Source organism: Lycorma delicatula, chromosome 4, assembly GCF_047948215.1.
Source record: "Lycorma delicatula isolate Av1 chromosome 4, ASM4794821v1, whole genome shotgun sequence".
Taxonomy (NCBI): domain Eukaryota; kingdom Metazoa; phylum Arthropoda; class Insecta; order Hemiptera; family Fulgoridae; genus Lycorma; species Lycorma delicatula.
The window spans coordinates 61,483,269-61,510,034 of record NC_134458.1 but is presented as its reverse complement, the minus strand read 5'-3'; the positions used below and the strand labels follow the sequence as shown (position 1 = coordinate 61,510,034).

Sequence of the window (26,766 nt, the reverse complement as noted above, 5' to 3'; positions counted from 1 at the left end):
TCATCAGTTTATTCAGTCAAAACTTCCCTACATGTATGCCTCGTGAAAATATGGAATGAAGAAAAACTTCCAGAACACTGGACCACAGCCCTCATCCATCCATTACATAAAAAAGGGGATAAAACTAATCCTGAAAACTACAGAGGCATATCTCTCCTGGATTGCACATACAAAATCCTGTCGAGAATCATATACAACCGATGCAAAGACCAACTTGAACTGGAACTTGGGGAATACCAAGGGGGATTTAGGCCATGGAGAGGTTGCCCGGAGCAAATAATATCCTTAAAACTTATGATGGACTTATATAAAAGACGGAAAAAACAACTAATAATCACCTTCGTCGACTTTAAAAGGGCCTATGATTGTATACACCGACCATCCATGCTGAATATTCTGAGAAACCTGGGCCTTCACCCTAAACTCGTAAACATGATAAAATTAACTTTAACCAATACCCAGTCCAGAGTGAAATTCAGAGGTGAACTCTCTCAACCCTTCTACATAAAAACTGGATTGAGGCAAGGAGACGGCCTCTCACCACTCCTTTTTAACTGCGCCCTTGAATTTGTCATGAGAAAATGGTATGAAATAAATCCCAAAAATATAAAAATGGGTACTAAGAAAAACTCCATCACACTAAATTGCCTAGGATTTGCAGATGACCTCGCTCTTTTAGCAAATAATATTCAAGAAGCCAAAACACAAATCATGAGCCTTCAAAACCTAGCACAAAAGATAGGGCTTCATATCTCTTTCGAAAAAACTGAACTAATGGCCATAGATCCTCTGGTAATAGAGCACATTACGGTAAACAATCAGAAAATTAAAATAGTAAAACAATTTAAATATCTAGGGGAAATAATAACTTATAATTTAAATGAAAAAGTGACATGGCAAAACAGGACAAATAAAATGATTAAATCCCAAAAATTAACTTGGTCAACATATAACAAAAAATGCCTTTCTGCTAAAACAAAACTTAAACATTATAAAACTGTAGTACAGCCAGAAGTCACCTACGGAAGCGAGACCCTTTTCAAAATCACTCAGAAAAACCGAATTGAAAAAATTCTGAAAATAGAGAGGAAAATTGTCAGAACGTGTATCAATAAAAAACACCAAAAAGAAGGCCAATGGTGGATTGTGCCAAATGAGGTGGTGTATCGAGAAATAGAGCCTGTTACTGATACTATGCGGAAAAAAAGAATCTCTTTCTTCGGTCATCTCATAAGGACACCGCAAACAAGACTGTCAAGAAATATCATTGAAAAGCTCTGGTTCCAAAAGCTAGAAGTAGGATGGATCAAAGAAATTAGAGAAGATATGAAAGAATTGGGAATTTCCCTGACTGACCTACAGAATAAAACTGGAAAAATTACAAAGCTAAAAGATAAAAGCATTAGATTTAAACAAAAGACAGACAAACGACAAAATACAACGAAGAGGGTGTTTACGGATGAAGAAAAGAAAGCAAGATCTGAACGGATGAAGAAATACTGGGCAGCTCGAAAGAGTAAAATAACACGCTTTTCTCAGAAAAGATCCAACTAAAATTGACTTAAGTGGTCCCATGTTGGCCGTAAAAGCATAATAATAATAATAATAATAATATATATATTTGTGATCACGTTTGTTAATTGTTTTTTTTATTAATGTTTCAGTTGGTTTATATGTTAAGCTGGGCAAGAGTGACACCTGTTCAGGCTCTTTCTTATTTCTCTCGACAGTATCCACCACATCCAATTACTGCTCAGTATGCTGTCAGAGTGTTAGCCAGTTACCCAGCAGATGCTGTACTGTTTTACATTCCACAGCTTGTTCAAACACTTCGGCATGATACTGTAAGTAATTATTGGTTTCTTTACTTTAGAATAATATTTATATGTTTTATCAATTTTAAAGTTTGTTCCTTGAGAACATCCAGAAAATCCCCCCATCCCAGATGTTCCATATCTTCTGTTCCAATGATGATTGATACCATAAGCAACCAAGAAACTTTGATATCATACCATTTTGCTTGATTTCTTCCTTTTTCCTTCCTGAATGTAAGGGGTACCAATCTATGCTCCTCTTAACTGAGCTGTCCAGAACCATTCTTGCCAGATGACCCGCTGTCATTTCAAATTGATTACTGCTGTAAAAAAAAACCCCCGGCAGTGAATTAGCTTGTAAATATGATATTTCAGAATCAGTATAGGAGATTGGAGAAAGAAAAAGAGAAGCATATGGATAGTAATAAAAGTAGAAGAGCATTTCGCAGCAGAATTTGAAAGTTTCCTCAAGTAGGAAAGCTGTTGTATTTTTACATTCAAGACCTACGTGAGCAAGGATTTAGTGTTTCAACAGAGATGACACAATTAAAAGCCACACAAATTGAGAGGGAACTTTAAATACTGAATTTTAAAGCAAGTCGAGGATGATTAAATTGTTTTATGAGTAGGTATGAACTATCACTAAGAAAACATATCAATTTGTCAACGTTTGCCAGAAGCTTTTAAGGAAAAATTATTGGCCTCCTTGAGACATGTTTTCAGTTACAACAAGAAAATAACTTTTTAATGGGACAGATAGAAAATGCTGATCAAATATGATCAGTTTACTTTGAAATGACAGCAGATTCAACAGTTAATGTTGTTAATGATAAAACAGTTCACCTGTGTACTTGTGGTTATGAAAAACAGCTTTGTAGCTTTGTACAGTCATGTAGACAGTACTTGAAAATGGCAAAAAAATTCCACTATTTATTGTATTTAAAAGAAAAACCCTCCCAAAGGGTGAAAAATTACCTGCTGGTGTCATTGTTAAGTGCCAAGGAAAAAGATGGATGGATAATTTACTAGTTTTAGAGTAGGTAAAATGTGTGTGGGAGTGACCTGGTGTTCTTTTAAAATTGAAAAGTATTTAGTAATGGAAAGTTTCCGTAGACATGTAACTGACAATGTGAAAAACAGATTTTGAGGAAGTAAACAGTGCAATTTTGTATTCCTACTAGAATGGTCATTACTCCAGCTACTCCATGTTTGTTTTAATTGGCCTTTCAAAACCCATTTGGAACCGGAAAAGCCAAGTTTTATATTAATATGCAACTGGATCTTAACTGTGTGGAATTTTACTTTAAATTAATTGGTTGTGAAGAAGTTCAAAAAATGCTGCATATCTAATAGCCTAGATGAAAGTGAAGACTCTGCCATATGAAACATCAAAGATGATCACTTCCTTTCTAAAGTTTGAGATCAAACAGCAATGAACATTAAAAGACAGGTACGAATCCTTTTTCAGATTTACTGTAATAGTGTTTTAACTTGCTTGTCTTTTAAAATGATTGCACGATGCTAGCCTACATGTACTTCCATATTTTTTATATTGTTTATCAATGTACCATCATTTTTTTACATAATGTAGTATTTAATGACAGTTTAATTTTAAAGTACATATTTTAATATTTTATTTTTATTATGCAAAAAATAAATATAAATCAATTGAAAATTTTACATGTTAACTTTCTCCCAAAATCCACATTATTTTTTTTGGGGGTATGCCTCTTATGCAGGGGCCTGTCATGTACAAGAAAATATAGTATATTTAGGTACTGTTTACATATTATTCAGACAAATCTCAAAGGAAGAAATATTTTAATATATTAGGTAGGAAAAACTAAATTATTTTTTCGTTAATCAGCAATCACTGAAATTTCTTTGCTTTTTGTCAAAACTGCTGTAAATACATATATTTTATGTTATTTGTGATCTAGAATGAATTACATAATAATGATGACTGTTTTATTTTGGTAGTGTAATTTTATTTTGTTTTGTTCAGAAAAATTAAAGCTGTCATGTTCCAATTTTTTTGTTGGTGATTGATGTGCGGGGTGGGGGTCTAGCTGTACATTTTAGTTGTGTTGGAAATTTCTCTTTGTAGAAATCCATGTATGGCTGAGGGTGTTTCTTTAGAAAACCTAAGTCCATTCTCAAGTACCTGTTTGATTTCGGGAGGAAAATTTAATATTTTTGTGGCATTTTTTTAGGCTTTTCTATACAAAGTTGTTAATTGATAATATGCTGCATCTATCTGGATCAAAAATCCCTGTGATCTCTCTAATTGTAGATGTTGCGAGCACCTACTACCTGGTGGTGGGGCTCAAAGCTGTCTACTGAGTATGGCTATTTTTCTCAATCCTACAGCTCCTGTACAGTTGAATTATAAATCTTTTTCACTGTTCACCCACTTTTCTTTATCCTGGTGATCTCTTCCTCTTCATTTTGGGTTCTGTGGGTGTAGGCCAGATCCTGTTATGTCCATCCTGAAGATTTCAGGCTTTGTAGAACCAATATATCTTAGGTTTGATCTGATGGAATCTGTCTGTGCACTTGTTTGGAGACCCAGTTTTCTGTCTAGTGGTTGCACAATAATCTTAATGAGTGAAACACCTATCAGTTAAAGCTGGGTCGCAACTCCTCCTTAACTAAAAATGTAATCTTCCTGATACACATCTCAAGCTAAATTAAATTATTTTATTCTGTTTACTTTTATATTTGTTTATTTATTTATTTTTTGTATTCCTTCATTTAAAATAATGGATGCTATTGTTACTCACTTTTTGCAGATGGGTTATATTGTAGAATTTATAAAATATATTGCAAAAAGATCTCAAGTTGTCGGACATCAACTAATATGGAATATGAAAACAAATATGTATATGGATGAAGACATGCAGCAGAAAGACAGTAAGCAAATTCTTAAGTTATATTCTGTATACCATATTTTAAGTAAGATAATGATTGACTGTGGATTACAAAACCTCTGAAAAATATGTATTTTCTACTGTGCTTCTGAACTGTTTGTTGTATGATATGACTATTTTTACTACAACTCTGTAGTTCTTCAATGTAGTAGTAACAGCAGATAGAAATTAAAAAACTAACTGACTAATATAAAAAAAAAAAGAAATGATATAATGCTATTGTTGATATGCAAGTTAATTTTTTATATGCAACAATAGTTTAATTTAAAACTTTTTTTAACTTTTTTTATTGTATAGTTTACTGTATTAAATCTAAATCTGCAATCATATTTTCATTCTGTCCATTTGATATAGCCTAATTCTGTGGTTCATTTTTATTATTACATTTGTCACATTTTTTTCATTCTCAGAATCTGAGTTAATTAATCATTAATAATTCTCTGAGTTGAACTTTCATCTGCATTCTAGCTTAATGTAACAATAAAATATTGATAATAAAATTAAAAGTTATTGTAGTATTACAAAATTACTCTAAAAAAAGTACTCAGATAATATAAATGATGCTGATGGGTAACAAAATCAGAGCTAAATGCTGTTTCAGCCTAAACTCCTAACAAAGTAAACATTCTCTATATCATCAATAGCAAACCTTCAAATACTCTATCTATTGGCATTGAACTGCCAATACAATGTATTTTTAAATGTATCCACTAAATAGAGCACTCCATTGAATAGATAAATTTATTTGCATTTGTCCAAAGTGATTGGTTGTAATTATGCAACTAGCACCAATTAGGCCCAGTTTTTTGTTTGCAGAAATGTGATTTATGCATTTAAAGAGTAAAAATGTTAATTTGATATAGCATGGTTCAGAAAAGTGTACTGATCTAGACCGTTGACAAAAAAAAAAAAAATAATAATAATAATAATAAACGTAGACATTTTCTTTCATGTAATATTTCTTATTGTGTTTTATATTTTTCAGTGTTCATTGATTTTATGTTGAGTGTTACTTTTTATTTTAGTGACCTTATATGATACTTTAGAAAATCTGGTTCAGAGTATTGTTGGATCACTATCTGGACCAGCTAAACTTTTTTATGAACGAGAATTCAACTTTTTTAGTGAAATAACAAATATTTCTGGACAAATACGACCATTTCCAAAAGGTAATTATTAAATTTGACTTTTATTATTATTTAATGAATTATAATTTTTTATTAATTACAAGCATTCAATATGCGCCCGTGCTTTGCATGTTTAGCTGTATGATTTCTAAGTTAGTGCAAATATGAATCCATATTTACTAATTGTTTAATCCATAATTAATGAAATTCACTAATAAGAGTGATAATATTGTAAAATCATTTGACCCGGGTTTATCTACTCTTCCCCTTAATAAATATGAGAATGGACATTCATTTTTCAAATAACCAAAAGATGAAATCAGATAAAGTATATTGTTATTAATTATTAATTTTCAGAAAATTATTTTATTTCCATAGAAAATAAATTAATAACGTTATTAAAAAAGATTGGGTATGAAGTGTTGAACTGCTGCCAGAAGTGTGATGATTTATTATAGTATTGCTTCATTTAAAAAGATAAATATTTTGCTCATATTATATTGACCAGTAAATCCAGTTTATCTTTAAAATTTACTAAAATATCAATGACTTAATTATAGAAAATATCCATAATATTGATTGAGCCATTTAGGAAATATCACATAAACAACCAGACATTCTGTCCATTTCTCTGGTGTGCTTACTTTTTAAGTATGTAAAAAAAGAATACAGTATATCTTTGTATATAGATGAGAATATCTGTGTGTTTGCATTTACTGATGTCTACTTAAAATTCAGGAATCACTGGGCCAATAACTGTTTTTTCACTGTGTTTATTAAAAGTTTGAAGAAGGTTTTAGTTATAACTTTATATAACTTCATTATTGGGTGAGCTGTAAATGGTTAAATTGAGAGTGTAATATTTTACAGGATTATTTTTGTACAGTAATAGATTGACTCACTGTCTACATCATAATTTGTGAAAGGTAAAAAAATAGCTATGAGGTTCTCATAAATGAAATTTACAAAATAAACTTAATTTTATTCTGGCATTTCATTTATAAAAATCTGTAAACTTTCCTTTAGACATCTGGGATTTAATAAAAAAAAATTACTGTTTCACAATTTTTATGATGAAATAATGTTTTATTCACATCAGTACATAATGCATTAGTTGGACTAAAAATTGCATGGCAGGACTTGAGTAGCTGATTTTGGCGCATTAATTTAAGTAAAAATGTACATTTGGAACATAAACATATTTCAGATATGCTTATGTATGTATTTATGTATTTATGCTTATATATGAACTTATGTAACAATGAACTTATTGTTTTGGTAATGGAAATATTTTTGAAATTGGTCTTTTTAATATTCTGGTTGAAGTTTTAAGTGTCATCACATGCACTTTTCCATCATTTCTAGGATGTATATTGATGACGTGAGCCATTTTCTATTGGAGTGGAGGGAAGTTGTCCTCTTTGATGATGACCAGATTGGTTTCTTGCAGAACTGGAGTAGAAATTTTCCATTTTGTTCATTGCTGAAGATTGTTCTTGTACTCATTGGACCAATGAGAACAGAGGTGCTGCACTTGTTGCTGAAATCTGTTGCCTGTGATTAAGTCTGTTTACAGGAAAGGGTTGCAAATTTGGTTCTAAAAGGCTGCTAAAGATGTCATCTCTTAGGAAATGTGCTGGTGTTAGAGGGAAAAGATCGGAAGGGTCGTCTGATATTGGAGTTAAGGGTCGGGAATTTACACATGCCTCAGTTTGACCTTTCTCTTTTCATGTGACTCTTAACAAGTTTGACTGATGATTCCCAGAGTCCACGAAAGTGTGGAACACTGCAAAGTTGAAAGTGCCATTGACTAGCTTCAATGGATGACTTGTGCAACACTTGATTGAAAATTTTCAGTTCTGAATAATTCCGCTAGCTGAATCAGCTCTCTTTGGGACCCGAAAAAATTTGTTCCATTGTCAGAATATATTTCATTAGGTTGCCCCTTCTCACGATGAAGCATTTCAGCGCTGAGATGAAAGAATCTGATGATAAATCTTCAGCCAACTCTAAATGAATGGCTTTAGTGCTGAAATAAACAAATAATGATATGTAACACTTCTGAGCTATGACTCCATGTTTTCTGGATAATTTTACCCAGAATGGTCCGCAATCAATCCCAGTACTTAAAAATGGTCCAAGACTTGGATTTACGTGTGATTTGGGTAGGTTTCCCATTATCTGGGTGATCCCCTTGAGATTTGCTTTGAAAAATTTTACACATTGATGAAATATTCTATGAACTAGGTTTTTTCCTCCAATAGGCCAATATTTTTGTCTAATCTTGTTCAGTAATGATTGTGGTCTAATATGCAGATTTTTGACATGGACGTGTCAGGTTATCAGATCAGTGAAGATATGATTCTTTGGTAAAATGATGGGGTTCATTTGGTCAAATGGAGGCTGGAATTCTGTAAATGACCTCTGACTGTTAGTATATTGTTATCATCGAGATATGGATTTAATGGTTTTAGTTGACTATTGTTTTAAATTGGTTTCAAGGATTTTAGATCACTGATTTCCTTGGAGAAGGCATTATGTTGTAGTAATGAACTTGTGGTAATTTTCGTTAATTCAGATAAAAGCAACGCACCACATAATTCTAACCTCTGTAATGATACCTTTTTTAATGGAACTACTTTTGACTCTAATGTAATTTAGTTGAATGTGATCTTATTTGATGCATCAATGGATTTCAGATAAATACATGCACTATATGCAGATTCAGATGCATCTGAAAAACCATGTATTTCAACTTGACGAATTGGTTCTGTTTTGTATGTGAGGCATGTGAGAATTTCCAGACCAACAAATGACTGAATGGTTTCTTGAAATTAATTCCATTTGTTTAGCAAGTCCTTTGGAATCTCAACATCCCAACCAACCTTACAAGATGTTAGATTTTGGATAATAAGTTTTGCAATGACTACAACAGGCCCGAATAATCCCAAAGGATCAAACATTCGTCCGATTGCAGCTAAGATTGTTTGTTTTGTTGGTTTTTGACTTTGGCTTTCCTTGTAGAATAAGAACTGAAATGCAACCTTTACAGGATTCCAAATTAGTCCCAAAGTTTTAACTCTAGGATCTTGATTGATGTTGTAATCAATCTGATGTATATCTTCACACGGAATATTGGACACTAATTGATTATTTGCACACCACTTTCTGGGTGAAATCCTCCATGACTAGCAAGATCAATTAGATCTCTCTGAAGTTGTTTTGCTTCTTGAAGTGAAGATGCATCTGTCATAAGATCATCCACATAAAAGTCATCTATTATTACAAGAGACGCCTTTGGAAATGTTTCCTTTTCATCTAAAGCTAGTTGCTTTAAAGTTCTTGTAGCTAAGTACAGTGCACTTGAAGACCCATTCATCACAGTTAACAACTTGTATGTTTTTTTTTCTTCATTGAAGTTTTCACACCATACAATTAACTGAAGATTTGTTTAAGAAGCATGGATTTCAATTTGCCTATACATCTTTTCTATGTCAGCTGTCATAGTATATACATGATTTCTAAAATCTGATGATAATGCTGATTAAATCTGACTGTACCGTAGGTCCAACAATGGATAAGTTGTTTAGTGAAATCCCAGATATTGTCTTACTGGAAGCGTCAAAAACTAATCTTACTTTTGTTGTGGATGAATCTTCCCATTTAACACAATGGTGTGGAATGTAATATGATTTAGACCCTGCAACTTCTTCATCTGATATTTCTGTCATGTGCCCTAGGTTTTTGTATTCTCTCATGAAGTTTATGTATTGTGATTTCAATTCAGAGTTTGAATTCAGACATTTCTCAAGAGAAAGAACCCTTCGCACTGCAGTAGTTTTTCATTCACCAAGTTGGTTTACATCACCTTTCAAAGGGATCTTCACACAACATCTACTATCCATAGATCTTGTATTATTTTCATACAATTCTTCATAAAATTTGTCATTTCCTTTTTAAAGTTTGTAATTTATTTTTCGGTAGAGCTGCAGTCTTCTAATTCTCAAAATTTTTAATGTTTTCATTGACATGATCTAAAGCGGATAGATGGCATACAGATGTTAAAACTGTTGAATGCTGATCGATTGATATTTTACCAGAAATTAACCAGCCATATTGGGTATTTTGAAATGTTGGATTTGATTCACTTGCTTTAATGTTTCCTTCACATAAGATATCATCAAATAATTCTGGACCAAGAAGCATGTCAATGTCACTTGGTTTGTGGAAATCTGGATCAGCCAGTAGCAAATTCTGTGGTAATTGCAAACTTGATTTTCTGATTTGAACTATGGGTAATTGTTGAGTGATGGTTGGTAAAACTACACACTCAATTCTCTGCAAATCTGTTCACTTTTGATTTAATAATACATTCTCTGGAATGAGTTGTAATGGTTGCGGCCTTGCCTATACCATTAACTTGTAACATGTTTTTCTTTGATGATAGTCTTAAAAACTTAGCAGTTCTCTCAGTGATGAAATTTGGCTGCGAACCGCATTCAAGTAACACGCGACAGTTATGAGAATTACCATGTATATCTAACACTAAAATAATGGCTTTTGACTGCATGACAACAGGGTTGGATTGCTTCAAACTAACATTTGACGTGGATACTATTGTTTGTTGTGAAATTACCACTAGGGATGATTCTTTGACACTGGCAGAATTCTTATTTTGTGTAAGACTAAAATTTGGTCTGATGTAATGTAACAAACTACTATGTTTTTTATGAGCCTGCTTGACAGAACACAGTTTTATGCTGACTGTTTAGGCTGTTGTCACACAGACCATGTTTTTTAACCTCAAGTTCACGGTCAGGTATTTATAGCATTTTGAAAGCTTCACAAAAATAAATTGGGTGTTATAGTTGATTACATAAAGAATAATTTTTTGTAAACATGTGATAATTTTCGGATAATGTATTATTTTTTGAAAATTATTTAAATTTTGGTAGTTGCACTTTATTTGGTAATTGATTGTTCATATATGATTTATAAGACTTGCTAATTGCAACTGATTCCATAACTTGACATTTATGTTGCAGAAATGTTTCTAATTCTGACGTTTTTGGCAACTGATTTATTTCTAAGGAGTTTTCCATTTGCGTAAGGTAGCCAAATTTAATTTGGTAGTAATTACATGAATTAGGAGTGTATCTCAGTGCTGAGTTGGTTGCCCTAATCCTGCTAGAGCACATATCTGTTTTGATGCACTCTAAAAGCTTTCTTAATTACAAAAGAATTTTCTCTGTCATTTCTAGAGATGTTGAATAGTGCATTTACATATTTATTAATTAAAAACCTTTTATTCCCATATCTGGCCTTAAAAGGTTTCCAAGCAATCTCTTAATTTTCGGTTGAACTTTCTAAAGATGATAAAATCTCAGCTGTTTCACCCTTTAAAGAACATCGGAGGTAATGAAATTTATGAATTTCTGACATTTCTTTAGAATGAATGAGTGATACAAACATGTCATGAAATGACACCCATTCATCATAATTTCTGCTGATCGTAGGAAGTTTTACATCTGGAAGTTTAACTGATACGGATTGGGTTTTTGTTGGTTTGATTTCACTGTTAAGTGGGGTTTCATATGATTTAAGAAGGTCTTGTGCTGCAGACATTAATGAGAAAAATTCAGACTCAAAATTTTCCCTTTCTTTAGTCTGATTCTTGGAGTTATCCTGTAATTCTATTTGTAGTTGAATTTTATCAAACTCAGACCAATAATATCCAAGCTTAGCGAGTTTAACTTTTAATTGTGTAATTTCATTTACATTTGATAAAAATGTTTTGAACCTTGTTAACTTAGCTTTAACTAAGCCACATTGTTTAATTAAATGCTTAATTTCAGTCATTTTTGCAAATGAAACAAAAAAAATTAATATTATACAAATTAATTGTATAGTAGCCTACTGTATGATGTAATTTATCAAGACATGTGATAAGGAATTGGACTGAATAATATTATGACTATACAGGCCAACTAAATAAACAAGAATAAGCAATATAATTAAGTAAAATTATATTATTACTTAAAGTACGAAATTAAATTTGTGGTAGGATAAAGTGTATAATAAAGGAAATTTGGAATAAAGATTATGATTCACTATAGGAATGTTTGGTAACAGATTAAAAAATAACATGCTTTACTCATCTTGTTTACATAGCGATATCATAACTGCGGTCAGCTTATCTCCAACAGGAATGTAATAGCGTTATGTTAATCGTGCACGTATACAAGAGTAACGACGCAGTTCATTTCAGCAATAACAAAAACTGTTTGTAGATTTATACATCCTAATTATTGTAACTTGGATGCTTTAGAAAAGATTACAGAGTATACTGAACATAGCTTTGAAGAATTAATTGTAAATTATTACATTGTCACAAATTTACACTGTTTTGTTTGCACTTGAAAATAACAATTTGCACCTCTATTTTGGTAAAATAAGATCCGGTCTGAGTGACCAATGGACGCTGGTTATAAAAATGGTTAAGTGGACTGTATAATAAAATGATACAGTTTGAATGTAACTAAAAATTATGACATCTTTATTGTATTAGATTGACATGTCATGTCCACTTCACGAACCCAACTGAACGAGCAACACACATGAACAAGGGAATGGGGGAACTCCCCACTACAGCATACACACAAACACGCATGCACATACAGAAAAATAGAAAAATATCCAACAAAAGGAATTATAAGAATGATACCTTCTTACACTGATAGACATAAATTATTCAGTGTATTTTAGGGGGTTAATAAAAAATGAAAACAGCAATGTAACTTGCGTTGATTGTTTTCAGACATTAGTGTAAGTACTGGAGTTACTGGTGACCTTGACTGAACATGTCGGCACGATGTAATGACAGGGGGATCATCAGTTGAGCAATGGCTACTGTGCAGGAGAAAGCAGTGTGCATACTTCAGTTTCATGAAAGTGGATCTATTATTATTGTTGTAGATGTTTTCGTTAAGAGTGTAGCTGTGATCCTCCTAATAAAAACTATTAAATATTGGTATCAGCAGTTTAAGGATACATGAAGTGTAGTACACAAAATAGTTCTGGCAGACCTCCTGTCTCTGTAGCAGTTGTGGATCGAGTAAGAGAAACCTGGGTAAATCAACTCATCATGTGAGTTTAGAACTGGGAATACTGTAGTCAACAAATATGAAGGTTCTACACAAGTATCTAAAACTTCATGCATTCAAAATTACTCGGTGCATGGAATTAAAAATGACAATAAACCATGCTATTACAATTTTGCTGTGGACATTTTCCATAGAGTCAATGAATATAATGCATTTTTGGAAAAAGTAATCTTCTCTAATGAATCTACCTTCCACGTTTCTGGTCACATTAATCATCATAATTGTTGGATTTGGGTTGCCAAGAACCCTCATGCCATTTAACAAATACACCATGATATCCTGAAAATTAACATTTGGTGTGAGTTGACTGTTTATGAAGCAGTCAGATCATTTTCTTTGCCGAGCCAGTGGTTACTGGTGCTAGTTAACTAAACATGTTACACGAGTATACAATATCACAACTTGAACGTGGACAATGTTTACTTCCAGCAAGATGGATCACCACCACCCACCAGGATTTACATGTTAGGGACTACCTACATGAACAATTTCTATTGGATTGGCCATGATGGACTGATTCCCTGGCCACCTCGATCTGCTGATGTTGCGCCATTTAATTTCTTACTTTGGGGACTTATCACAAACAGGGTGTTGACATTGAAATTTGTCAACATCGATGAACTAAAAAGAAGAATCAAAGGTGTAATTAATGGAATAATTTCAGATATTCTTCATAATGTGTGGCGTGGAATCAAATATCGTTTAGACATTTTACGTACTGCAAAAGGTGCTCATGTGGAACTTGTTTGAAGTTAATAATGTTCTAAACAACACTGTGCATGTAAATACTGTAACATTGTAGCTGAATAATTTACATTCACCTGTATAACCATTCACTTTCCTTCTGGTTGTTTTTAAGGCCACTGAAGTTACCTGATAACCAAACCCAAACAATATCACATAAAGCTAGTCAAGTCACTGTGACAGCTGTCTGTGCTTGCAAAAGGTTAACAAAAATGAAAATAATGCTGTCGAGGTAAATCATGCAAACTCGCATTGGTTTGATGATCAATATCAGTCAGGCCAATACTTATTTATGATCTTGAGAGAGTCACAGAGATTTTGTCGTCTAAAGACATCTTCACAATTCTCTTAAGAGAATCAGCCTCTTAGATTTAGTACACCAAGCCTATTGGTGACTCATAGTCTCTTGTGTAAAGCCTTCTTATATCTTGAGAGACCTAGACCAGAATATCTTAACTTCAATCAGAAACCTTGAAGTTTGAGTATTCCATTTCAGAAAAATTAAATGATATTACTTTTATTTCAGATAGAAGAAATTAAGTGTTTATAACTGATATTAACAGTAGTGAAGTGATAAATATTCTAAAGCAGTAAAAGCAAAAATAAAATGATTAAATTGACTGGATATTAAATTTAAAGTTAAATTTTTAATTTTCTTGCAGATGTACCAAAATTCAGGAATTATAGTTATAAGCTCATGAAAACCAGTTTACAAATAACATCTGCACCAAACATTGACTGAAGCCAATACAACAGTAACATAGGTTTTCATAGTAAACAAAAGTACATCTCTTAACTGCTGATTTTTTTCATGCTACCTTTGCATTTCAATACTCAAGCCAAAATCGTATTATTTCAGTTTATGTCTTTTACTTTCTATATAAGTTTATCCATGAACAGCAAACCTGTTCAACAACACTTGCAGAATGAACCTTTAAATGACATAGCCATTATGTAATAGAAATATTAGCTCCCTACAATGTCTTCATTTGAGATATTTGCCGGTGGGAAACTGCCTTCAATGAAAAGTTGATTTTTAGTCTTTATATGCTCAGGATTCACTTAATGAAAGAGAAAGTAACAGGGTATAAACTCTACCTTACTTCTCTTTTGGCAAAAGATTTTGAAATTTAGCAAACGTTTCAGCACGTGGAAATAAAGTTACAAATAACTTTCCTTGAAGTTTGCTTTTTTCATCTCGATTGGGGGATGGATTCTACCCTGGTTTTGGAAAAACAGGTTTTATGATTTTGTTAGTTGAAGGTGAACTTTAGAAAATAATTTAACCAATTAAGCAAGTAGGATTTTATAAAACTTTCATTTGCTTTGAAATTTCAAATGTGGATTTCTCTCCTACCTTGCAGGATCAGTTTGTTATTTACTTGCTGAGATTCATTTTTATAGTAGATTTTGGGGTACAGGAATTAAATAACAAAATTGACTTTTGTAAAATATTTCATTTAAGTTTGACTGAGGGTTCCCTTCCAAGTAATATATGAAAACTCATATCTAGAGGAATATCAGATAATCCACATCATGTTTTACATTTAAATCCTTGTGTTCTTTGGTATCTAAGCGATAATAAAGATCCTGAGCTTATTATTAATTATTTAAATTTCTAAGAAAATGAGAGAATGCTGTATTCGTGTCTTCTGTAACTGTTCTGTATAACCCAACAATTATTTACTTTTTATGGTTTATTGAATCTTTCAGGACCAGAACGTAAGCGAGCTTGCTTGGAAGCACTTAGTAAGATAAAAGTTCAAGCTGGTTGCTATTTACCTTCTAATCCTGAAGCGATGGTGCTCGATATAGACTATAAAAGCGGTACTCCAATGCAGAGGTAATTTTATTTATTTCATCCGAGACAACTGTGTTGTCTCAGTTTATGATTATTATTGTGTCTATCTTAATCTATTGAGTCTGATACTTGCAGAATCATGTTAATAATACATATTAAGGATCATTTAAAAATCAGAAATTCTTACTGTTTCTTCCACCTTCAAGCAGGTATATAAAAACATCTTGTATTTGTGAAGATATTAAAATGAAATTTTTGTACGTACATACAGTTATTTGAACCAATGATGTTATAAGTGGGTTTACAATCACATGCACTGTGAGGATATTGTAATTGTGGGACATGGATATATGTTCAATTATGAACATTATTTATTTGTTCTTTTATTTTTTATGAGACAAATATTTTAACATTGATGAATTCAACACATTTGGCTAGAACTAGTTCGTTTGTCACTATAGAAAGCATTTTGAAATATGTTTAGCTCTAAAATGAAAATATTATTAAGGTAGTCAACAATTTTCCACATTGATTTTTGGAATTTTTTCCCATCGACCTGTTCTCATTTTTATTTATATTTCTTTGATTTCATTTAATTTATACTATTAGTAAAAATTGATTAGCCTGTTTTGTTTATATAAACTTTATTTTTGAATTATTAGTGCTAACTGTAGTGAACATTTTTCTAAGAGTGCCATTTTATGTTATTTGCAACTCATCATTGTTTTATGTTTTTCCTTTCCCCTTTTTCTGTATTCCTCTGTGAGATATGAAAAACACTGGATTATTGTATTAGTTCTTTGAACATTAAGGTTTTTTATAAAATAATCTACTTTTAAGCTACATTTGCCTATAAAAAATCTGGTGTATTATGAAAATAAAATAAAAATGTTTAGTTATATGTAAAAAAACATATTCACAGTTTGTCAAAGTTAACTTGCAGGATGAAAATGTATCTGTATAGTCATCCAGTGGGAGTAGAGTACGACTGTGTGTACTTATGTATGAGTATATTTTATATTTTTCCATCCACCAAACAATCTATTAGGCATGCATGAAAATTCCACTATCTTGCTGACCAAGATAAGAACTGCTGTAAGATAACTTTGACATACTATATTTACATTTAATATTTGTATACATGTTAATAAATTACTTATTAGACTTCATCATAGTAACACAATAACATTAATATAAATGTTAATTAATAATATAATATTTATCTTATAGTATTGTCATACTATTTATCTTAATAAATAGTATGTAGTAAATAGTATTTAGATAATATTTATCTTCATAGTATTGTCATGATAGTATTACTTTTATTGCTTTTGACTATTGACCTCAGAAATGCTTTGTGATTATCACTTCAGTGGGTGAGAGAAGGCAGACATGTCCCTTCTGAGTAGAGGAAATGTATATAATCTATTATTTTTCAACATAGAAGTGCGAGAAGCACTAGTCTGAATTGTTTCTCTGAGAGTGATGATGTGTACTATACATTCATTTCCTGTTTTTTAAAAAGTGATATTGTCATTTGTAGAGTTGAAATCTCCTGCATTTAAGCAGGGTTAATGTGCAATTTTGTAAAAAATATGTTATTCAGTGAAGAAAATAACTGGAAATAATTTAACTCAATATTTTCCTTTGTAAGCTCGGCACAGGATGCTTGTTTTCTTGAGAAGTATTAATGCAGCCTACTGTGAAGAAAGTATGTCTGTTCCACAATAACATATATTTTCCATTACTAAAAGTATAGCAGAAAAGTTTTAGTGGGAAACACCAGCCATTCTCCATACAGTTTGGATCTAACACCAAAACTGAAAGAATTAAATAATCCAAAATTAAAAGGATTTTTGAATGAAAAACCTGTACAGACATAAACAGTGGAAGATGATGACATCCACTAAGCTGTCTCCAATTGCTTCAAAGAATAGGCAGCAGAGTTCTTGTAACAAGGGGATCATTAAGTTCATTTCCAGATATCAAAAATGTTTGGTTGCTGATGGAAATTAGATTAAAAAATAGTTTTAAGACATTTATTCGTAGTAAGAATAAGGATTTTGAGTTACATTTGTTATCAGTTTATAACAAAAAGTTCTTTAAATAAAAAATCACCCTCACACATGCATAAAATTAAAAAAAGCATTGTCCTTTTTTTAATTTTAGGATGATAGTGTTTAATTGTGTTTTGGTACAACAAAGGTGAACATTATTATAGTAGATTTTTAAAATTCTAGATCATTTACTTAAATCAATGAAAAATCACTATATGTTTGTCACGAGAAGGATAATCAAAAGTAGCAAAGTGAGTTTAGCTATTAAAATAATACATATATTGGTCTGTTACGTAAGAAAAACTAATCTTGTGGAAATTCATTTTAAGGCCATGTTGAGCATTAGATTATAGACAAGAGAGTTTCCATGGTTACCTGGCAAGTAAAGCAGAATGAAAAATGGTGTTGACAGACACTGATATTTTATACAACATGGAAGTTTATTTTTGAGTAATAAAAAGTACAATTTAATATAATTTAACTCAAATTAGCAAAGTTCTTTAACTGATATCTTAATTATTAAACAGAAATAACTGACAAATTGACAAATTTTATGTCAGTCTGTTACCACATATATTTTTGAATGGTTTTTAAGACTTGACTGTTGAGTAAACACAAATTTTAAAGTTTATTAACTACTAATCAATCAATCAATTTGTTGATAACTGTAATTTTTTTATTGTTATTATTTTTATAATTTCTGAAATTTGTTACCAGTGCTGCTAAAGCGCCATATCTGGCTAGATTTCGTGTTCGCCGTTGTGGAATAAATGAATTAGAATCTATAGCATTGGCTATATCTGCTAGTCAGTCACAATCTGAAGACAAGCAACAATTGGCTATCGATCAGGTCAACGCTGCAACATCCAGTCTTGGTGTTGAAACATGGCAGGCTGCTATATTTAAAGTAAGTCTTACAGGAAATTTACACCTTAATATAGCTATTTTTTATGTTAGTAAGAAGTTGATGAAACAGGTTTCTTGCTTTATGCAGAGTGAAATTTCTTGTTCAGATTTGCTCAGTGAGAGAATTTACTTTTATTAAGTGTTATTTTAAACTATTTGTTCAAAATTAATTTGTAAAAACATAACTAATGTTAGTAGATTTTATTAAAATCACATAAAAAGTGCATATTCTTTTAATAATTTACATTAAAAAAAAGTTGTATGTCATTTGCATGTTCTGTAATTATTATTCATTCAAGCTGTTTAACTTTTAGAGAAAATGTTTCTTCAAAGGATATTTGAATTTTGTATTTAAACAACTTTTGTAAATATTCTTGTCACATCCATCCAGCCATATTCGATTAGATGAATAAAATATTATAAGTTATTAATAAATGCATCATCTAAAAGTAAATAATGTCAATTTAAATTGATTGTAGACATTGTTGCATAGCCTATCTGTTCTTCTTTAACTATGTTTTTTCCTGTAGTTATTATACATTTTAAATTATTTATTATTTTTAATTCATTCTTTGGTCTTTAAAACTGTAAATGTGTTGGTTCTAGAGAAGCATTCACATTTATTTACTCATAATTGTTTTCTGTTCAGTAAAATCATATATTAATATAAAAAACTTCACTGTCTGTTTCTTTTGTCATAGATTCTCTCTCACCAAAGCAGTCCTGCCTGCATACTCATGTATATCTATTTTATTGAGTATATTTGTATGTATACTTTACTAACCATTTTTTCCCTTGTTTACTTATTATTGAATTAAAGATGTCTGAATTGAAATTATTATTGTATTTTGTGTAACCACTTCTTTTTGATTTTTTTCCAGGTAGGGGATGATGTAAGACAAGATATGTTAGCATTGCAAGTTATAGGAATATTTAAAAATGTTTTTCAGCAAGTCGGCCTTGACTTATATCTTTTTCCATATCGTGTTGTTGCTACTGCTCCTGGAGTAAGTATCTTAAGTTAAACTTTAAGTACAATAAAACTTGATTTTAGTGTTATGATTATAATTATTTCCTGCTTGTAATAATATTTTTTGCCAGACTCACCAGAATCCCATAAAAACAGTGTTAAAATTTCATGCTTTTAATGATATAATATTTCTCTCATATAATTCTATTTTTCGATTTATGACAAAAAGTACTAACAGCAACTTTCAGTACTTCTTCATGACCACGTTAATTTTTTGTTTTTGGGAAAGAAAAAAAGAGTATCAAATTAAACTTCGATTTGATGTGGATTGGCTAATGTTCATCAGTCCACAGCAGCAGTAAATTTAAGGTATAAGTAACACTAAGTCATATTGAGTGACTCAGCATGCACAGCATTAGTAAACACTGCACTTTTAGTAACAGTTATGTGTTCGCTGTTTGTATTCATTGTTATTATTATTTAATGTTAATTAGTCAGTTAATCAAATAAATATGGGTTATTACTAGTGGAAGGACCAACTGACGTACTGCATAACGCTTATTTTTAGCATAGGTAAATGTGTATTTGTACAGTTGACAATTTTTTTTATAGCAAGGAAGTATATACAAAAACATTTTTGTTACAATATTATTTTGTGATGTCCAGACCTCTAAAAACCTAACATGTAGTTATTAGATAAACATGAAAAAGACTAATAAATATGCAGTCACTCTTCATATAATTCCAAATATTTAAACAGTTACAAATATATTGTGGTATTCTGTGATAATGGTGTAGATAAATGAAATTAAGTTAGCTTTCTAAATTTATCTCCTTGATTACATAAAACCCTATGTCTTTAAAATTCTTGCCAAGTTAATTTTCTTGTAATTGTAGTTTAGAGTGTAACTCATTTTATAGAAGACAGTATTAAGAATGATCCTAAATTCAGATAAATGGGACATATTCATTATTCACCCATATCTCATTTTCCCCAGCCTAGATACATTACAGTAAAGTTGGCCTTAAAGCAAAAAGCCATATAACAAATCAATTATTTTGATATAAACCCATAAAATCTAATTGGATCTGTTCCATTTTTTTATAAAATAATGTAGTTTTTAGTTCATAAAGCATTTTATTACTTTTATTTCCTATAAAGATGCTTACATAAAAATATAAGTACAAAACAAGGTAATTATAAACAGAAATTAAAAAAATAAACATATAAATTAAAAAACAAAAGAAATCATATACATTTAATAAAAAACGTAAAATAAAATGTTTAAAAATTGTTTTAGTCTGATGATGAACATTAACACGAAGAATCACGTTTATATTTGATTTACCCTTATATTTTGAAATGTAAGTTCTTTCAGGCATTCACTTCTATTAGAGTCGTCTCGTCTTCATTAAAAACTTGTTCAGGTCAGTATTCACCTCTTTCAATAATTCTTTTCAAAATGTTGGGATATTCTTTAGCTGCGTCATCATCGAAACTAGCTCTTTCACCTCTCATTTTTAAGTTGTGAAAATTGTGGCGATTTTTGAATTTTTCCAACCAACCTCGGCTTCCTTGAAATGTTACATCTTTCACCGATTCATCAATATCTTCCCTCTTTAAATTTACAGAAATACTTTTAGCCTTTTCTTGGATAGTCATTTGGCTCATTACTATTCCTTCATTGATTATTGTCTTCAGTCCACATTTTTTGTCTTTTTCAATTTTTTCCATAATACTGCTTCACTGGCAAGTTAATTTTGAGACACTTGAAGGTGCAGCAGATAGCGAATGTGTTTTAATTTCTTCTTTTCTATCACGAATATTTTGAACAGTAGATTTCACCAGTCCCATTGCATTACAAATTTAAACAATTTTCTCACCAGCTTCAATACAACATAAAACTTTTAGTTTGGTCTCTAGTGTGGCAGATTTTCGGCTTCTCTTTTTATTTTTATCAGTATCAATCTCCAAATTCAATGAACGTTTCAGTGGCATTTTTTCCCAAAAGAGGAATCATTATATTTAAAAGAATTAATGAATTAATTATATATGTAATGAAAATACAGACTTTCTAATACATACGTACCAAATATGTTTACAATTCACAAATTAATACAAACAGAAACAAGACCCAACCTGAAAACAAACAAGAATAAAAACGTCAAACTATGTACACTAAAGCGACAATGCAGTAAAATGATGACAAAGGCAAAATGTAGCAGTGTCGCCTGAAGGGAGAAGCTGAAACTAAACAGAATGTCGTTATTGGCCAAATAACGAAACATTGTGGGCCGTAAGTTGACAAAGTAACATAATTAAAAAAGGCTGTTATAGTGAAATGCCGTATAAAGAGCGGCTGTGTAGCGAGGTATAGGTGTACATGGAATCTTTTACTTCAGCAATCTTTGATGCAGCAGGACAATAGGTTGTAGATGTAAAGTGTTCAAAAAACATCACATTCATAAATCATCATATACTTTGCTGAAAAAACAACAAATTTGGTTTTCTTGTGTTATAACTTGTACGTTCTATATTTTATTAAATCTACAGATTGTAACAACATTATCAAGGAACTACTTTTAATGTAATAATAAATCTTGTAGAAAAACAAATTAAGACAATTTTACAATTAAACTCTAAAATTATTAATTACATTTTTTAATACATTTTATTTATTTTATGGATATCATAGTTCCTAACAAAAAAAAAAAAAAAACAATTATTTTGATATTAATCTTGAAAATCTTACAGAAAAATTTTGAGAAAAAGCTAATATTTTAAAGATTAAATTTTTTAGGATTGTGGACAGTTATTTTTTATTTATAATTTTTTTCTTGCTGAAATACTTCATTGTTTTAGTCAAAAAGTGTTTATTTATTACAAAATTAAGAGAGATTTTTGTTTTTAGCAACTTGTGCTGCAGATTATTTTGCTTTTCAAGATAGAAATTTACTAGCTTCACCTTTAAGTAGTACATTAAGCATAAGGAAATTAGTTACTAAAAACAAAATTATGTGATGATAAAACTGAGATTTTTTGTTTATCATCTATGATCATATAGTGAGCAGCATTTTTTTTGTTTTAGTGTGGAGTTATTGAATGTGTTCCTGATGCAAAATCTCGAGATCAGTTAGGGAGGCAGACTGATATCGATATGTATCAGTATTTCTTAAAAACATATGGTGATGAGACCACAAAGGAATTCCAGGTTTGTTATAATGATTATGATATTGTATTATTTTTAAAATCTAGTATTTTATGAGGAATTAGGAGACTAATCCAGCTTTATTGAATAGATGCTCAAGCCATTAGGATTATTTTTCAGTTACCAGATATGAAATCAGATAACAAGAATGCACTGACTACATACCCTACCATTCTCAGTATCATGATGTTTCAATGAACCAGGAGGGATCCTGGTGGGTAGTCCAGCTTTTAGCTGCATGCACAGGGTGGGCTAGTGTACAGCCACGTCACTTAGGGCCAACCGAGGCAATGTTTTCTAGACGATTACCGGTTGGTCCTAAGTGGTTAAAAATGGTCCAGAAAAAAAGTAAGGCTTGGTCCTGGACAAGAAATAAACCTTGATTGACCCTGATCAGAGATAGCCCTACCACAGGTTGCATGTCTCCTTGCTCTTTTCTCCCTTTCCGTTATACTATTCTGTCTTCCATGGGCAAGGGCGTAGGCGTCAATAATGAATAATTTGAATAAATAGCTATAGTTAACAGATAGAATTAAATAAACAAGCTGTTGAACTGATTATGCTAGTGGCCACTTTTTTCAAATGTTGCTCTGTACTTAATATGACAGTAGAACCCAAAGTGTCACAATTTTTATTCTTACACTTTTTCCATGACCAGATAAAATGTATTATTTTTTCATCTTATTTTATATCTTATGAACCTTGAGTTTCATTTGTTAATAATTTCCATACAAATCTTTTGTCCACAGTTTATACAAAATCATTCATTAGAAACTATCAAACTGTATAATTAATTATTAATCTCCAATAATACTGTATTTCAAAGGTTCAATTTCTTGTTTTTGGGGGCTTTTTTGCTATTCCCATTTTTACTATCATAATGAAGTAAATTTTTTTAATCTTATTTTCATTTTCCATATTGTTACATTCATTGCTTATATTGTTCTATTATGAAACTGAATTCTAATATTATTAGTAAATTTAGCTTCTGTTGTACATTGGTCTGAAATACTTAATTTTTATTTAATGATTATATTTTTTTTTTTTATTTGTAGAATGCTCGCAGAAATTTTGTTCGTTCAATGGCAGCATACAGTGTTGTTGGCTTCCTTTTACAAATTAAGGATAGACATAATGGAAATATCATGCTTGATGTTAATGGTCACATAATTCACATAGGTAAGTGAAGCATTAGTGTGTTAACCCTCTTATAGTAAAGGTTCAAATCTATTTCCTGTTTTGCTGAAAGAGTGCTGTCCTACATGAACTCACCTAAACAGTTGTCGTTTTTTGAAATCTTATTAGAAATCATAATTGCTTACATTAATTTTAGTCATTATAAAATAGCAACATTTTTATATTGATTTTCTTGATACTGATATTGTGATATATTAATTTCAAAATAGCAGTATCATAGGTTAAATGTGTTTGTTTACTGATGGTATTTACAAGTTGCATTGCATGTATTGTTTGTTTATACTAATGTTTTAAGCCTGAAATATGTTAATATTTGAGTTTAAATACCTCTACAAAAGTATTATTTAGTTTTAATAATAATAAATTTTTTTTTATAAAGTTTCCTAAATTTTATTATGCTTAAGCACAAAGGTTAGAATTTTACTCACTGTTAAAATGTGTAATTTTAGGATTAGAAAATAAAATTTTATTTTAATTTATTCAGAAAAGTGTAGGCTATATAAACATTAAATAGATTGTTATTCTGATCGATACATAAAAATACATTATATAACAAATTACAAGATAAAAAAATAGATATATTTTAAGTTCATATTAATTATTTAAATACAAACACAAGAAATAATGTTAAGGCATTAAATATAAATATATTGATTAAAGTTTAGAAAAGTAAAAGATCAAGATTCATTTTAGTTAATGTTTTTGTTATAAATTGTTCATAAAGTTAAAGTAAATCACTATTTTTAATTAAGATTGCATAAAATAAAAATGTGAAGCAGCGAATGTATTCTTCATGGTTTTATGAGTAAATAATTTTTTTTTTCTATTTTTTCATATAGTTTGCTCTAAACCAGGTCCCTTGCATCATATTATCTCCAGTCTCCTCCTCTGTTTTTCCAGATAAATATTGAGTTTTTGTTAGTAGATTCCTTTTATATCGTTTGTAATTTTTACTCTTTTTTGCACATCCTGATACTTCTACCATTGTTTTCATAATATCACCTATCATCTTTCATAATATTACCCAGCTAGTTAGCTTTCCTATTTTTAATCATTCTGTTTGAGCTTCTTTATTTGTTTGAATCATTCTGTTTGTTCCTTTCCTCACTACTTCACTTTTCACTCCATCTGTCCATTAAATTTTCTCCAGTCTTTCCTTTGTCCACATTTCAGATACTTCCAGCTTTTATCCCTTTTTCATACTGTCTATAGAATAGTATTCTCTAGACATAATAATTCACAAGATGATGTTTCTTCAAATCTAACTCCATCTTACTATATAATTTGAATACTGGACAGCAGTGTAATCTGAACAAAGTTACAACTCTAGTAATTTTTTTATGGCTATTATAAAAAAAAAAAAATTTAAATAGAAACAATCACACATTTGGGTGTCAAGAGTCATTCTTGATTAGTGTCCAGTAGAGTTCATAATGATATCAGATCTTTCTTGCTTGCTATACATTTTTGTCTCCATCAGATCTATCAATCTTCAGACTCTCCTTTGACCCATGTTGTTGGGTCCAACTGCCAACTCTTTTTATTTCTAGCATCAATTACCACTTTAGATATTGTCAAATTCTGAGTCTTGTGAACAGTTACAGCATATCCATAATTAAAGGAAGTTGTTTTCTTGTGGATTGAATTCCACAATCATTCCATATATGTGAAACAGGTATGACTGGAAAACAAGATTGATAAGCATATAGTCAGAAAGTAGTCAGAGTCTGCTAAAATGTATAGAGGAAATTCAGAGGATGCCCACCAGGTAAAAGTAAAGTAAAGAGTGATCAAATGAATACTCATCTGAGTAACCAAAATTGAATATATTAGGACCATGTAGAGAATTGTTTAGTCTATATGTATGTGTCAGTAATTAGTTACATCCATCTTTAGTTTTAAATAGCTTTTCTTATTACCATTTTTCTGATGTTTTAGCATTTGAACATATTGTAATTACCAGAATGTAACGAGTCAGTGGCAACTTCATTATAATTGATTTTATTTTTGAATCCATTTCCACTTGAGACTGCAAAAGTTTATAAATATGATATTCTATGTATTTCTGTTCCACACTAATTCCTTAAGTATTTTGTCTTAAGTTGTTTTCGTGCACCCTGTTTTTCATTGAATATTAAAAAAATTACATATTACACAAATAAATATAATAATACGAATATTAACAAAACCGTACAATTTAGTTTAACTGAACACTTCATGTGAATTTAATTTGTATTTCCAAACTACGATTTGAATCGTGGGATTCCTATACTCCTATATTTCATTTATCACTATCTACTGTTGTTGCCATCACTGTTTCATATTACTTTTTGGTTAATACTGCATCATTACCATAATTAATTCAGCATTTTCTTCTATAAACTATCAATTATTTTTATAATGTTGATTTTTTTTCAGATTTTGGATTCATGTTTGAAAGTTCACCTGGTGGTAATTTAGGATTTGAACCAGATATCAAGCTGACTGATGAAATGGTTATGGTAATGGGTGGAAAAACAGAAGCAGCACCTTTTAGATGGTTCACTGAACTGTGTGTTCAAGCTTATCTAGCCGTCAGGTAACATTTACTGCTTTTAATGTTATAAAAACTATCATTAACAATTACATTCTTGAATGTATGTTCAATTTTTTTGTTATTGTAGCTTATTAAATGCTAAAAGTATCCAGATATGTGAAGGGTAACTGCACATAGCTACCTATTGTACAAGTTTCATTGATTTGCGAAAATTGATTTATTAAACACTGCTTCTGGATTGGTAGTTTATGTTAAAATATTTTCTAGGGTCTTACTCTTTCAGTTAATTTTTTTTAATAATTTATTTACAGT

The 26,766-nt window shown here is 30.7% G+C and overlaps 1 protein-coding gene across 2 annotated transcripts in view; it reads left to right on the top strand.

Annotated features, from left to right (window-relative positions):
- LOC142323456 (phosphatidylinositol 4-kinase alpha-like) overlaps positions 1-26,766 on the top strand; it is a 141,593-nt gene that overhangs the window by 108,526 nt on the left and 6,301 nt on the right. For both annotated transcript variants that reach the window (XM_075363094.1, XM_075363095.1), the window contains 9 exons: positions 1,665-1,844; positions 4,607-4,727; positions 5,770-5,913; positions 15,492-15,621; positions 18,354-18,543; positions 19,424-19,549; positions 22,602-22,724; positions 23,777-23,900; positions 26,337-26,496. In XM_075363094.1, coding sequence (XP_075219209.1) covers positions 1,665-1,844; positions 4,607-4,727; positions 5,770-5,913; positions 15,492-15,621; positions 18,354-18,543; positions 19,424-19,549; positions 22,602-22,724; positions 23,777-23,900; positions 26,337-26,496 — 1,298 coding nt within the window. The remainder of the gene's footprint in view (positions 1-1,664; positions 1,845-4,606; positions 4,728-5,769; positions 5,914-15,491; positions 15,622-18,353; positions 18,544-19,423; positions 19,550-22,601; positions 22,725-23,776; positions 23,901-26,336; positions 26,497-26,766) is intronic.